The 16,183-nt window shown below is 46.4% G+C and overlaps 1 protein-coding gene across 1 annotated transcript; it reads left to right on the top strand.

Moving 5' to 3' along the window:
- Positions 1-390: 390 nt before the first annotated feature.
- LOC139388468 (sphingomyelin phosphodiesterase 1) lies at positions 391-15,791 on the top strand. Its single transcript, XM_071135142.1, has 9 exons — positions 391-1,031; positions 4,503-4,621; positions 4,877-5,078; positions 8,044-8,324; positions 8,400-8,570; positions 10,715-10,886; positions 12,136-12,212; positions 13,773-13,918; positions 14,183-15,791. The coding sequence occupies exons 1-9, from the start codon at positions 813-815 to the stop codon at positions 14,635-14,637; spliced, it is 1,842 nt and encodes a 613-aa protein (XP_070991243.1). The 5' UTR covers positions 391-812; the 3' UTR covers positions 14,638-15,791.
- The last annotated feature ends 392 nt before the right edge of the window (positions 15,792-16,183 follow it).

The raw sequence follows: 16,183 nt of genomic DNA, 5'->3' as shown, positions 1-16,183 counted from the left end.
CATATCATTAAATATAACACATATCATTAAATATAACACATATCATTAAATATAACACATATCATTAAATATAACACATATAACATATAACACATATCATTAAATATAACACATATCATTAAATATAACACATATCATTAAATATAACACATATCATTAAATATAACCCCTTGGACCATAAAGGAAAGAAGCCTTCAGGCATTATTGTGTTTTAATCCTCATTATTTTTTAAATTTAAGGTATGTAATGTTGACGTTAAAAATCCACCGACGAACATAACGATTCAACGACTGATTAGTAGTAATTAACCAATTGAATGGCTCCAATCTGAACCAGAGAACGCGTTTATATCACACTGTAAACCGGTTCTGTCATGTGATCAGTCAGCTGACCTCTGTACTGGCTCATAAAACAAGGCAGTCATCGGGCCATTCGTTTGTGTTTGTTTGTTGTTCAGCAGTTTTAGGGTGTTAGACCCGAAGGTTTCTCTGTCGATTCAGCAGCACTCGAGTTTGTCACTTATCGATTATATTTATTGCAGCGCTGTAGACTTTTATAAAGAGGGAAACAAAGTTGTCATCACAGCGCTTCCTGGTTTTTTTATTACATCGGTGTTGCAACCAAACAGAACACAACAGCTGCGAATGCAAACTTGGTTATTGCGTGATAGCTGACTAGTTAACTAAGCAACTAGAGGTTTTAGAAAAAAAGCAATTTGGATGGTTTATTTTTGTAACTTATTTTTCAACTATTGGACTGAAACATTGTTTTGAATCCCTTTCGGCGAGCTGACTTCGCTGTTGAGCAGAACAATGCGCTTCGCACCTCTCCCCTGCGCCGTGGGGTTGCTGTGTTGTGTTCTGCTGTTGTGCTCGATACCGTTGGGGACCTCGTTCCCCGTGCAGGACGAGGGGAAACCGGGCATAACGTTTCTGGAAGAGGTCGGGCGTCTCCGGGTCGGGTTCAACTGGCGGAACCTGACCTGTCCGGTGTGCAAAGTCCTCTTCACCATCCTGGATGTCGCTCTGCTGGTAAGATGGAACCCTATTCCCTATATAGTGCACTACTTTAGACCAGAGCCCTATGGTACCCTATTCACTATGTATATAGTGCACTACTTTAGACCAGAGCCCTATGGAACCCTATTCGCTATATATATAGTGCACTACTTTAGACCAGAGCCCTATGGTACCCTATTCACTATATATATAGTGCACTACTTTAGACCAGGGCCCTATAGAACCCTATTCACTGTGTGTGTGTACACTACTTTAGACCAGAGCCCTATAGAACCCTATTCACTATATAGTGGTACTAATATAGACCAGAGCCATATTCCCTATATAGTGCACTACTTTAGACCAGGGCCCTATAGAACCCTATTCACTGTGTGTGTGTACACTACTTTAGACCAGAGCCCTATAGAACCCTATTCACTGTGTGTGTGTACACTACTTTAGACCAGAGCCCTATAGAACCCTATTCACTATATAGTGGTACTAATATAGACCAGAGCCATATTCCCTATATAGTGCACTACTTTAGACCAGGGCCCTATAGAACCCTATTCCCTATATAGTGCACTACTTTAGACCAGAGCCCTATGGTTCCCTATATAGTACACTACTTTAAACCAGGGCCCTATGGCACCCTATTCCCTATATAGTGGTACTAATATAGACCAGAGCCCTATTCCCTATATAGTGCACTACTTTAGACCAGGGCCCTATAGAACCCTATTCCCTATATAGTGCACTACTTTAGACCAGAGCCCTATGGTACCCTATTCACTATATATATAGTGCACTACAGAGCCCTATGGTACCCTATTCACTATATATATATTAGTGCACTACTTTAGACCAGAGCCCTATGGAACCCTATTCCCTATATGGCCCTTGCACCCTATTCTCTCAATGCAATCTTAGGGCTCTTGAACTCATAACCTGCGCTTACACGATTAGTACACTGTAAACGCCTGGCGCGATTGGTGCATGTAGGGCAGGGAGAACGACTGCATGTCGGTACTAGCACGTGGGGCAGGGAGGGAGAACCTAAAAGCTGTAGGATGGGGATGTCCAACACTTTCCCCGCGAGTTCCAGACCAGTGCTGTTTCTCTGTTCTTCATTAACTGCACCCATCTGCAGTTGGTCCCTGATCTAAAAGGGAAGGAAAAACATCTGCAGAACTGACTTTTCACTGAGTTCAAACAAAGCAGTGTGCCAGGGAAGTTGTCTTCATAAAACCATGACTCAGTTGAGACACGTTCCAGAAGTCACAAAGGTCTTGGCAATTACAGCTGATCATTTGACTTAGTGCAGCTGATCATGTGACTTAGTGCAGCTGATCATGTGACTTAGTGCAACACCTAGCCTTGACCCGGTTCTGTGAACTAAAACGGTTTATCTATGTGACCTTGAGTTGGCAGAGCTTTATCAAACTAGCAATGCCAATGGGCAAGCAATATTGGCCTACCAAGCAAAAAGCCATTTTTCTCAGTTCCACTCTGAGCAGTTACTACCTTTTTGCTTGGTCGGGCAGAATAGATGGGTTGGTTGTTGAGCAACACAACTGATACAGGGGCTAGATGAGGTTAAACGGGGTTGGTTGTTGAGCAACACAACTGATACAGGGGCTAGATGAGGTTAAACGGGGTTGGTTGTTGAGCAACACAACTGATACAGGGGCTAGATGAGGTTAAACAGGGTTGGTGGTTTAGCAACAACTGATACAGGGGCTAGATGAGGTTAAACAGGGTTGGTGGTTTAGCAACAACTGATACAGGGGCTAGATGAGGTTAAACATGAGGTTAAACCCTCCCGGGCCACATCGATGTGCGCGCATCAATTTTGTGACGTCAGCTAACCTGTCTGTCTTTCAAAGGGCACCCTGTTCCCTATATAGTGCACTACTTTAGACCAGGGCCCTATGGCCCATAGGGAATCGGGGGGGGCATTTGGGACATGGATGTTCCATGATACTTCATCCTAGTAGCAAGCACTCCAGGCCTGTTCATCTGTCTGTCAACTAAGGTAGCTGAAATGACGAGCAACCAAGATCACACTTTCTTATTTTTTGTTAAACTAGGGCACAAGGCGATCTGTTGTCTGAAGACAACTGAAAGTAACACAGATTAGAGGCCTGACGAGAAGACGGCTCTGTGGTTTGGCCTGGTGGGGAGTGAACGTCACTGAGGCTAACGGTGTGCTTTTGGTTGACACTGCAGATAGTCAGATCTCAACGTCGCGCTTCGTCCCCATAACAAACAAGAAGGGTTGTGATAGGGTAATGTTTCCGGTCTGCTTAGGCACCAATGAGATGGCAGCTGGGTCTGGTCTGATTAGTTCATTGACTGTAGAGGAACCAGATACCAGCTGGGTCTGGTCTGATTAGTTCATTGACTGTAGAGGAACCAGGTACCAGCTGGGTCTGGTCTGATTAGTTCATTGACTGTAGAGGAACCAGGTACCAGCTGGGTCTGGTCTGATTAGTTCATTGACTGTAGAGGAACCAGGTACTGTTTAGTTCATTGACTGTATAATATGAACCAGGTACCAGCTGGGTCTGGTCTGATTAGTTCATTGACTGTAGAGGAACCAGGTACCAGCTGGGTCTGGTCTGTTTAGTTCATTGACTGTAGAGGAACCAGGTAACAGCTGGGTCTGGTCTGATTAGTTCATTGACTGTATAATAAGAACCAGGTACCAGCTGGGTCTGGTCTGATTAGTTCATTGACTGTAGAGGAACCAGGTACCAGCTGGGTCTGGTCTGATTAGTTCATTGACTGTAGAGGAACCAGGTACCAGCTGGGTCTGGTCTGATTAGTTCATTGACTGTAGAGGAACCAGAAAGGAGCCAATGAAATGTCTTTCTCTCGTCTGTCAACCTAGGTTTGTGAACCTGGTTAGTAGATTCACAAAATCAGGAGGGAACAAGCAGAGAATCTGGACTCCTCCCATCAGGATTTTGATTATTATATATTTTTTATTGCAACCTTAATCTTAATTTATATCTCATATCTGAGGAAATTAGTGGTTCTCTCCTCTCCCATGTACAGTGATGTGGTGAGCGGGCTGTGGGAGAGGCCTGTATCAGTCTAACCTCTCTCCTCTCCCATGTACAGTGATGTGGTGAGCGGGCTGTGGGAGAGGCCTGTATCAGTCTAACCTCTCTCCTCACTACTTCCCCTCCCATGTACAGTGATGTGGTGAGCGGGCTGTGGGAGAGGCCTGTATCAGTCTAACCTCTCTCCTCACTACTTCCTGTCCCATGTACAGTGATGTGATGATGAGTGGGCTGTGAGAGAGGCCTCTATCAGTCTAACCTCTCTCCTCACTACTTCCTCTCCCATGTACAGTGATGTGGTGAGTGGGCTGTGGGAGAGGCCTGTATCAGTCTAACCTCTCTCCTCTCCCATGTAGAGTGATGTGATGATGAGTGGGCTGTGGGAGAGGCCTGTGTCAGTCTAACCTCTCTCCTCACTACTTCCTGTCCCATGTAGAGTGATGTTAATGAGGAACGTGTTGCGTGGGCTGTGGGTGAGGCCTGTATCCGTCTCCACCTGGCTGAAGAGCGGGTCTGTCGTCAAATCACAGAGCTGTTCAGAGATGACTTCATCAGGTAGGCTTGGGATTGGTCCTGATTATCTAACATCTTCTTTTTAATGCGTAAATCATGTTTCCTGGTGTTCTATCATAAGTTTGCTGCAGTGCATGGTGGGACAGTGAGTGAATACACCTAGCCTCTGAAGAGATGCTGTCCTCAGCATTTATTTAAAGAGGTGATGTGCTCGCTGCACCTGGACCACATGCCTTTTTTTTTCATGGAGACGGGCAGGTGGAAGTAATGGTTATGTCCTTCCTCCGTGTTTTTTAGGGCCTTGCAACAGTCTCTGTTGTGGCCGTCGGAGGCCTGTGCTCTGCTGGTTGGGAGGTCATGCGGACGCTTCGATATCTATGCCCCCTGGAACGTAACCCTACCCCGGATCCCCAAACCCCCAGTCACCCCGCCCGCACCCCCCAAGCCTGGAGCACCACAGAGCAGGGTCCTCTTCCTCACAGACATACACTGGGATCAGGTTAGTCAAAAATGTGGTAGGGCAGTTTTTCAGACCTCTCCTCAGGAAGACGTTTCTGAACTAGCTCATCTAATTCATTAATATGTTGACCGGGTGGGGGTGGTGTGTGTCTGTTACCAGAATACTGAAACGACCCTGAGTTTCTAAGCGCGGACACTGCCGTTCGAACATGCTTTTGCGGCACTGTCGATAGCGGCCTGGACTTTGGGCTAGAAGGCCGAGGGTTCGAGACCTGCTCCCTGCCTGTCATTACAACAGTAGCAAAATTAGCATAAGTAATACTGGATTTCAATGGAGGCTGCTAACTAAATGTGCTAACGAGCACACACAAATAAACTAATTGCAAAGACGGGCAATCCAGCTCATTAAGTTTTATTGTGTGTGTGTAGGTGCTGCCAAATGTCATTGTTGGTGCGTGTGGACATTTTTACAAGCGAATGTAAATGCATGCTTGTCTAAAGGAGGAGGAGGGGAATTATGCCACTAATTATCTTGCTGCGTTTTGTAAACGCATATCTAAAATGCTTATTGTAATTTCTGCTTGTATCCTGGACAAAAAAATATAAAGGGAACGATTTTAATGAGTGAGTTCGTGTAAGGAAATCAGTCGACGTAAATAAATTCATTAGGCCCTAATCTACGGATTTCACCTGACTAGGAATACAGATATACAGTTGTTGGTCGTGCGTTTTGATTCGGCTGCCCTGCGCGCCGGGTAGTAGGCGAACTGTTCCCACTGTGCACCATTTCATGTGTCTGAAGGTACAAACTCTGTCGGCGGGCAAATCAAGTACACTATAGCCTTCAGCAGGTCAGTCGACTGGCTCAATTGACCGTGTCTGCAGTAATGTAGCAGGCATAACATAAAGCTACAGCGAAGTTAATGTGAGATTTCAAAACGTTTAAAACCACGACTAGAGAGACGGTCAACGAATACAGCGAAGAGATGGCTGTTTTTATGAGTTGAAGTTGTTACTCTGCACTGTCAACACTTATGAGCCTTTAAATGCGTGTTCTTGCCAGTAATGAGTGGGTAGGAAAGTGTATCGATAGGCTTGTGTTTATTAGCGGCTTGCGTCGTAATATCTCGGACTATTTCACTTTCTCTGTTTTATAGGCGTAACATGCATTTCTGCATAATTTGGTGCGTCTCGTATTTCGCGATCAGCTGGAAGACTGTCTCTTTTTGATTAGTGGAGGAAAGGGAGAACAGAGGGCTGTTGAGGCGGACCCTCAGTCTGCTCCTGCTCCTGCTCTCCCTCCGCAGAGGCGGACCCTCAGTCTGCTCCTGCTCCTGCTCTCCCTCCGCAGAGGCGGACCCTCAGTCTGCTCCTGCTCCTGCTCTCCCTCCGCAGAGGCGGACCCTCAGTCTGCTCCTGCTCCTGCTCTCCCTCCGCAGAGGCGGACCCTCAGTCTGCTCCTGCTCCTGCTCTCCCTCCTCAGAGGCGGACCCTCAGTCGGCTCCTGCTCCTGCTTTCCCTCCGCAGAGGCGGACCCTCAGATGCAGGCACCATCAGCCCAGTTAAATAAAAATAAACAACTATTTAAATGTCTGCTCACTCAGCTGAGCCTCATAAGTAATACAACAACAGATCTATTACCGGTGTGATCATATAGTCTACCTCAATGCTGAAAGATTTAAAAAAAATATATTTGGATTAATTTATTTTTAAATGGCCTGAACAACAATGCATTGGCAGCAAAGCCAATATGCAGTGATAATATATCGCGCCTATAGCTTACTGTACAAACCTCATTGATCCAGAACTGTTTTTAATTGGTTAATGTTGCATAGGCTTCCCCCCCCCCCAAAAAAAAATAAAATATATATATATATATACACACACACACACACACACACACACATCTATCTGAGCAGTAGATCTCGGTTTGACTTTGATCTTGACTCGAAGTGATCACTGTTCTAGAGTTTTCCCTACAATTGTGATCTAACGCAAAATGAGCCACTTCCAATGCAACATACCGAAACAACGAAGTCTGCAAGAGGTTTTGTTGTAGGCAGGACTCATCGCATTGCGTTGACACTCATGACTCAGCACGTACTCCACAGAGCTGCATTAGGCCTATATGCAAATAGACCATTGCCATATATAGATCTGTGCCATTTCACTTTGAACTGGACTGTGTTTACAACATGAGCGGTCGTGAGTAGATGCGCTTGTTTTGCGATCAAAGCGAGAGCTGCATGTACCTGTACATTTGTTCATATTATTTGCTAGTTAGTGAGTTATTAGCCCAGTTATAGATCATTTGTAGTCTGCAATAGGGGAATGGTTGTTTCCTGCAAGAGAACAAAACATGTGCGTTTTCTAGACATCTTTGAAAAAGCAAGTCGGGTAAATGGCTTTTATGTCTTAAAGGGGCAGTGTTGTATTTTGAAAGGGGCTTGAATAAGCCAAGTAGCCAATAGGCAGAAAGTATCATTTGTCTGATTCTCTGTAGTAACGATATGGGGAATAATGCATTTAATTTTGTAAAGTGGTTTCTTGCATCAAACGCATAATCAATCACCTTGTCTAAATCACCAATCACCTTGTCTAAAGGACAAGAGGATTAAACAGGTTGTCACACCCTGCATTTTTTTAATCCCCTCCCCCAAAACGTCTCATGGAATGTAGGTCTACATTGAACACCACACATTGGCTGCTACTGTAGGCTGAATGATAGAACAGCTGTTTCCATGGTAAAATGTTATGGGATGCATCTTCTCCATTGTTTTTGATGGTAGGCCTCTCTGATAGACATGACCTTTTTGACCACCCATTACAGAAATAAATGTACCTTCAGCTAACGCAAAATCTCTTCACGCGTCATTCATTGTGGCCAATCATTATTCCTGTTCTGTAATATGTCTTGTTTTATATGGCCCCCAGGAAGAGTAGCTGCTGCTTTCGCAACATTAAAATACAACTCTAATGTCCATCCCGGTGTTATTTGTGAACAGGACTATGCAGTGGGCAGCTCTGCTGACTGTAAGGACCCGCTGTGCTGTCGTAATGAGTCTGGATCTCCCAGCTGGAATCAGAGAGCGGCTGGGTTCTGGGGCTCCTACAGTAAATGTGACCTGCCCCTGAGAACTGTGGAGAACATGTTGGAGAACGCAGCGCGAACCGGACCGTGGGACTGGGTCTACTGGACAGGAGACATACCTGCTCATAACATCTGGTCTCAAACCAGGAAGCAGCAACTGTCTGAACTCACCGTTGTCACCAGACTGATCCACAGGTACACAATCGTGTGTGTGTGTGTGTGCGCGCACAAGTTGAATGGTAACTGACCACCTTATTTTTCTCTCTGTAGTCACCTAGGTAACTTGAAGGTGTACCCGGCGATCGGTAACCATGAGAGCACCCCGGTCAACAGTTTCCCCCCGCCGTTCGTCCATGGCAACCGGTCGTCGCGCTGGCTCTATGACACCATGGCCGAGGAGTGGGCGCCATGGTTACCAGAACAGGCCCTGAAGACTCTTAGGTCTGATAATGATTTAACTAGAGAATCTTCTAGTTCACCATAGTTCTTAATTTAGAATTTTATTTTATTTAACTAGACAAAAACATTGGAAACTGATCCCAGATTTGTACTTATCGGAAACTGATCCCAGGATCCCAGGCAGTGGTTGGTAGGATCCAGACAGTCCTCTGTAGTGATTGGTAGGATCCAGACAGTCCTCTGTAGTGATTGGTAGGATCCAGACAGTCCTCTGTAGTGATTGGTAGGATCCAGACAGTCCTCTGTAGTGATTGGTAGGATCCAGACAGTCCTCTGTAGTGATTGGTAGGATCCAGACAGTCCTCTGTAGTGATTGGTAGGATCCAGACAGTCCTCTGTAGTGATTGGTAGGATCCAGACAGTCCTCTGTAGTGGTTGGTAGGATCCAGACAGTCCTCTGTAGTGGTGAGGCAGTGGTTGGTAGGATCCAGACAGTCATCTGTAGTGGTTGGTAGGATCCAGACAGTCATCTGTAGTGGTTGGTAGGATCCAGACAGTCATCTGTAGTGGTTGGTAGGATCCAGACAGTCGTCTGTAGTGGTTGGTAGGATCCAGACAGTCGTCTGTAGTGGTTGGTAGGATCCAGACAGTCGTCTGTAGTGGTTGGTAGGATCCAGACAGTCGTCTGTAGTGGTTGGTAGGATCCAGACAGTCGTCTGTAGTGGTTGGTAGGATCCAGACAGTCGTCTGTAGTGGTTGGTAGGATCCAGACAGTCGTCTGTAGTGGTTGGTAGGATCCAGACAGTCGTCTGTAGTGGTTGGTAGGATCCAGACAGTCCTCTGTAGTGGTTGGTAGGATCCAGACAGTCCTCTGTAGTGGTGAGATAGTGATTGGTAGGATCCAGACAGTCCTCTGTAGTGGTTGGTAGGATCCAGACAGTCCTCTGTAGTGGTTGGTAGGATCCAGACAGTCATCTGTAGTGGTTGGTAGGATCCAGACAGTCCTCTGTAGTGGTTGGTAGGATCCAGACAGTCATCTGTAGTGGTTGGTAGGATCCAGACAGTCATCTGTAGTGGTTGGTAGGATCCAGACAGTCCTCTGTAGTGGTTGGTAGGATCCAGACAGTCCTCTGTAGTGGTTGGTAGGATCCAGACAGTCATCTGTAGTGGTTGGTAGGATCCAGACAGTCATCTGTAGTGGTTGGTAGGATCCAGACAGTCATCTGTAGTGGTTGGTAGGATCCAGACAGTCATCTGTAGTGGTTGGTAGGATCCAGACAGTCATCTGTAGTGGTTGGTAGGATCCAGACAGTCCTCTGTAGTGGTTGGTAGGATCCAGACAGTCATCTGTAGTGGTTGGTAGGATCCAGACAGTCATCTGTAGTGGTTGGTAGGATCCAGACAGTCATCTGTAGTGGTTGTATACCCCTGCTCAGTCGTTGCATGCGTCAACCAATGGTTGTGTGCTACGTGAATGACTGCATTTGGGCACTAGATTGATGTAGTTTACGTTAAACACCTATCCAGGTATCAGGTTGTTGTATCCTATGATGTGGTTAGCTGATATGTTAAACTCTCATGTGGTTGGCTGATATGTTAAACTCTCATGTGGTTGGCTGATATGTTAAACTCTCATGTGGTTGGCTGATATGTTAAACTCTCATGTGGTTGGCTGATATGTTAAACTCTCATGTGGTTGGCTGATATGTTAAACTCTCATGTGGTTGGCTGATATGTTAAACTCTCATGTGGTTGGCTGATATGTTAAACTCTCATGTGGTTGGCTGATATGTTAAACTCTCATGCGGTTGGCTGATATGTTAAACTCTCATGTGGTTGGCTGATATGTTAAACTCTCATGCGGTTGGCTGATATGTTAAACTCTCATGCGGTTGGCTGAAAACTGTGGAATACTCATTTCAGTTGAATACATATGAATGAAAATCTTTACACTCTCTTTGGATAATTCATTCCAATCATTTCAAAGTTAACAGCAGGTATTTTGCATGTAAGTTTAAGTTGTACAACTGACTAGGTATCTGGCAGACGTATGCCAGATCTCACAATCCCTGGATCAGCTGAACGCATACATAGTGTTCAGACCCCTTCTCTTCCACAGTTTGTTACGTTACAGTCTTATTCTGAAATGAATTTCCCTCTCCCCCCCCTCTCTCCTCTCTCTCCAGGCATGGTGGGTTCTACACGGTAGAGGTCCAGCCAGGTCTTCGAGTGGTGTCTCTGAACATGAACTTCTGTGCCAGGGAAAATTACTGGCTGATGGTCAACTCTACTGACCCTGCTAACCAGCTCCAGTGGCTGATCCACATACTACAGGCCAGTGAAGAGAAGGGAGAGAAGGTGAGGAGAGAGTGATAACCTTCTCCACTGTCTGGTCAATATACTACAGGCCAGTGAAGAGAAGGGAGAGAAGGTGAGGAGAGAGTGGTAACCTTCTCCACTGTCTGGTCAATATACTACAGGCCAGTGAAGAGAAGGGAGAGAAGGTGAGGAGAGAGTGATAACCCACTCCACTGTCTGGTCAATATACTACAGGCCAGTGAAGAGAAGGGAGAGAAGGTGAGGAGAGAGTGGTAACCTTCTCCACTGTCTGATCAATATACTACAGGCCAGTGAAGAGAAGGGAGAGAGGGTGAGGAGAGAGTGGTAACCTTCTCCACTGTCTGGTCAATATACTACAGGCCAGTGAAGAGAGGGTGAGGAGAGTGATAACCCACTCCACTGTCTGGTCAATATACTACAGGCCAGTGAAGAGAAGGGAGAGAAGGTGAGGAGAGAGTGGTAACCTTCTCCACTGTCTGGTCAATATACTACAGGCCAGTGAAGAGAGGGTGAGGAGAGTGATAACCCACTCCACTGTCTGGTCAATATACTACAGGCCAGTGAAGAGAGGGTGAGGAGAGTGATAACCCACTCCACTGTCTGGTCAATATACTACAGGCCAGTGAAGAGAAGGGAGAGAAGGTGAGGAGAGAGTGATAACCCACTCCACTGTCTGGTCAATATACTGCAGACCAGTGAGGAGAGAGCGATAACCCACTCCACTGTCTGGTCAATATACTGCAGACCAGTGAGGAGAGTGATAACCCACTCCACTGTCTGGTCAATATACTGCAGACCAGTGAGGAGAGAGTGATAACCCACTCCACTGTCTGGTCAATATACTGCAGACCAGTGAAGAGAAGGGAGAGAGGGTGAGGAGAGAGCGATAACCCACTCCACTGTCTGGTCAATATACTGCAGACCAGTGAGGAGAGAGTGATAACCCACTCCACTGTCTGGTCAATATACTGCAGACCAGTGAGGAGAGAGTGATAACCCACTCCACTGTCTGGTCAATATACTGCAGACCAGTGAGGAGAGTGATAACCCACTCCACTGTCTGGTCAATATACTACAGGCCAGTGAGGAGAGAGCGATAACCCACTCCACTGTCAGGTCAATATACTGCAGGCTACAAACGGGAGGAGGATTTGGGAAGGAGGGAGTGAGGGATGAGAAGAGGGGTGTAACTAACCTGTAACCATTGTATCTTTCTCTCTCTCATGGCTGTCTCACTGTCCCCCTCCCCCTTGTCTCGCTGTCCCAGGTCCACATCATCGGTCACATCCCCCCTGGTCTCTGTTTGAGCAGCTGGAGTTGGAACTACTACCACATCATCAACCGGTATGAAGAGATGGTCAGGGATGTGAAATTTGCCATTTTGAATCCAATATAGGGGACCTAAGTGATTCGTGTAGATCCCGATGGGGGTGCTTTGAGTTACGGGAAGGGGGCAGGGGTCTTTGAATCACTATTGGCTGTCAGTGAATGAGTGATGTGCGTTTGGACCAATCCCGGCTGTTTCCAAGGCTCAGCCAGTCGTTCACATGACAACAGAACGCAGCGCCCGACTGAAGAGAGAAGAGACTTGTCCGTTACAGCAGCGTGTCTCCCTGAACGGTAACTGTGGTAACGGGTAGGTGAGAGACCCGGGGCGAGGTAACGGGTAGGTGAGAGACCCGGGGCGAGGTAACGGGTAGGTGAGAGACCCGGGGCGAGGTAACGGGTAGGTGAGAGACCCGGGGCGAGGTAACGGGTAGCCCCAAAGGTAAATATGTTCAGTGTAGCCCCAAAGAGTTTGCTCTTGTTGTGTTGAATTTGACAGTAATACGTGAGTGAGGGGGGGTTATTACATTTCTTTCTCAGCGAACTTTATTTTTACTCACATGTAGCCTTGTGCACTTGATTTGTGTCTATAGTGGCCACTAAAATAGAGCATAGGACTATTTCTCTCTATACCATTTGTATTTCATATACCTTTGACTATTGGATGTTCTTATAGGCACTAGAGTATTGCCAGCCTAATCTCGGGAGTTGATAGGCTTGAAGTCATAAACAGAGCTGTGCTTGAAGCATTGCGACGAGCTGCTGGCAAACGTAGGAAAGTGCTGTTTGAATGAAAGCTTACGAGCCTGCGGCTGCCTACCACCGCTCAGTAAGACTGCTCTATCAAATCATGGACTTAATTATAATATAATAAACACACAGAAATACGAGACTTTGGTCATTAATGTGGTCAAATCTAGAAACGATCATTTCGAAAACAAAACATTTATCCTTCAGTGAAATATGGAACCGTTCTTGGTCTTCACACCATTCGCAACGAGCCAGGCGGCCCAAACTGCTGCATATACCCTGACTCTGCTTGCACAGAACGCAAGAGAAGCGACACAATTTCCCTAGTTAAGTCCCCTTACACTGTGTACAAGACAGCAGTTTTGGAATTGTTAGTTAGATTACTTGTTGGTTATTACTGCATTGTCGGAACTAGAAGCACGAGCATTTCGCTACACTCGCATTAACATCTGCTAACCATGTGTATGTGACAAATAAAATTTGATTTGATTTAATATTGCCTGCTAACATGAATTTCTTACCTAATATGCAGGTTTAAAAATATATACTTGTGTATTGATTTTAAGAAAGGCATTGATGTTTATGGTTTGGGGCAACGACGGCACTGGTTCTCACACCTCTCCTCCGGGACCCGTTCCTGAGAACACCGACTAACCAGCAAGCCCTTGACTAGATTAACCCCGGTGAGCTAGTTCAGGGCTTCAGCAAAATAGTCAAGTCTTTTCCTGAGGGAGAGGTTTATGAACTAGTTCTTTCTGACTGTAGTTCTGGATCAGATTTTGTTCTGCTGTGGGTGGTTTTTAAAAGTGTGTATCCGTCTGTGTCTAGGTATGAGGGTACGATCACGGGTCAGTTCTTCGGCCACACGCACATGGATGAGTTTCAGATGTTTTATGATGAGGCGACGATGACTAGGGCCGTGGGCGTGGCCTTCATCGCTCCCTCCATCACCACCTATGTCAACCTCAACCCAGGTACATGCGCACGCGCACACACACACACACACACACACCTCAACCCGGGTCAGACTCTATAGCCACCGATTGCCAGACCCCTGCCCTGACCTCACCCCTGCCCTAACATCCCCTCACCCACACTTGAATTTGTTGCCTCTCAATCAGAATGTATGGTCTCTTCTACTCTGTCACGAGGACAAGATCTCAAACTGTTGTATAGTCATGTACTAGAGACAGAAAACAAATCATAGAGCTTCTCTAAATGTTGTTTCCGGTTGCCAGGTTACCGGGTCTACCTTGTCGACGGTAACTACAAGGGCAGTTCCCGGTTTGTTCTGGACCACGAGACGTATATCTTAAACCTTACAGAGGCTAACCGACAGCCTGAAGGGGGGGTCTCCTCCCTGCTCCCCACCACCTCACAACACGCCATCTTCCACCCTGACCCAAACCCCAAATGGACCCTCCTCTACCGTGCTTCCGAAGCCTACGGCGTCTCATCCCTGTTCCCGTCGGACTGGGACGGGCTGATCAGGACTTTCCTTCAGGACGACCGTGTGTTTCAGCGGTTCTGGTACCTCAGACATAAAGGCCATGTGTCAGAGCCCTGTATAGACGCCTGTAAGACGACCGTTGTCTGCTTCCTACGTTCAGGTAGATATGACGAGCTGGAGCAGTGTGACCTGTTGGAGTTCGGGGGAGATATGGTTTCAGCTGTTAGGAAGACACTGTGTTGAACAGAGATGATGGGGGGGGGGGGGGGGGATTGGTTAACTTTGAATGTTGGTCATGTTGTCACCAACTGTTCAAGACATTGAATGTGATTCTGGGTAAGTGAAATGTCATGGAACACTGGTTGATGGTCTGGTTCTTTTGGTTCAACCAGTCTGTCCAATCAGTATCTGCGTTGTCAGAGGACATTTACTGCTAGTGAATGTCAAAATAATGGGAAGAAAAAAAACGATTTAGATGTTTTCAAGTTTTGTTTTTACAAAGACAGAACGTTGAGTCTCTTCACTGAGGAGTTGAGTTCTGAAGTGTTCATAGTGAAGTCTCCAAAGGGTTGCATTGATAGTGTTACTGCATTCATTTAGCCTAATAGATTTCATCACGTTGCGATAGAGTTGAAGGTGTCTATGCTCAGCCCGGGGCGTTTTCAGAATGACCGGCTCAGCCCGGGGCGTTTTCGGAAATGACCGGCTCAGCCCGGGGCGTTTTCGGAAATGACCGGCTCAGCCCGGGGCGTTTTCGGAAATGACCGGCTCAGCCCGGGGCGTTTTCGGAAATGACCGGCTCAGCCCGGGGCGTTTTCGGAAATGACCGGCTCAGCCCGGGGCGTTTTCGGAAATGACCGGCTCAGCCCGGGGCGTTTTCGGAAATGACCGGCTCAGCCCGGGGCGTTTTCGGAAATGACCGGCTCAGCCCGGGGCGTTTTCGGAAATGACCGGCTCAGCCCGGGGCGTTTTCGGAAATGACCGGCTCAGCCCGGGGCGTTTTCGGAAATGACCGGCTCAGCCCGGGGCGTTTTCGGAAATGACCGGCTCAGCCCGGGGCGTTTTCGGAAATGACCGGCTCAGCCCGGGGCGTTTTCGGAAATGACGGGTCTTAATTTTCTGGTTTTGTGAAAGCTGTTTTAGGAACTGCTAACTCACCTTGCTGTCCAGATTTTATTGTTGAACCATTTTCAGCTCTGTGTTCGTCTTCAGTGAGTTGTTTGCACATGTTGTGAAATGAATATACTGGTGATTTTCAGAGTCTACTACACCAATACCTTCCACTCTCATTCAGCACTTTAATTTCTGCTGTGGATTGTCCTGTGTGTGTGTGTAACATGTCTGTAATTATTAAAAATATGAGAATTTTTGTGAATAAAGATGCATTTTGAGATTTACTTAATTCGTTGCCCTTATCTTTCTGGCCCAGTGAGTGGAAAGAAGTGAAGGGCGCTCAACTGATGTGAATCGAGGTGCATTTTAAAAAAGAGATTATCAAAGCTCAACATTGTTTTTATTGCTACAACTATTATGGTTCACAACAATGTATGAATTAATGGGTGGATCAGAAATCGCCTTTAAAATCATTGGCCAGTACGGAGAATTAAGTAAAACCACAAGTCCAAATCCCTATCTCCATCCATGGCTAATTTAGGAAAGGGATGATTTTTAGCTAGCTACTGGAGGACAACACAAGATGCAACAATTCAGGTTTTTTTTCAGTCGGTAATGTTTAGTTTCTGAGGCGATTAGTCTGAAGCCAAGTCTAAACTGGCTTCCGTTCTTTTTT

Source organism: Oncorhynchus clarkii, chromosome 29, assembly GCF_045791955.1.
Source record: "Oncorhynchus clarkii lewisi isolate Uvic-CL-2024 chromosome 29, UVic_Ocla_1.0, whole genome shotgun sequence".
Lineage (NCBI taxonomy): Eukaryota > Metazoa > Chordata > Actinopteri > Salmoniformes > Salmonidae > Oncorhynchus > Oncorhynchus clarkii.
Note: the sequence above shows the minus strand (reverse complement) of the source record. Positions and strands in the feature narration are given on the sequence as shown.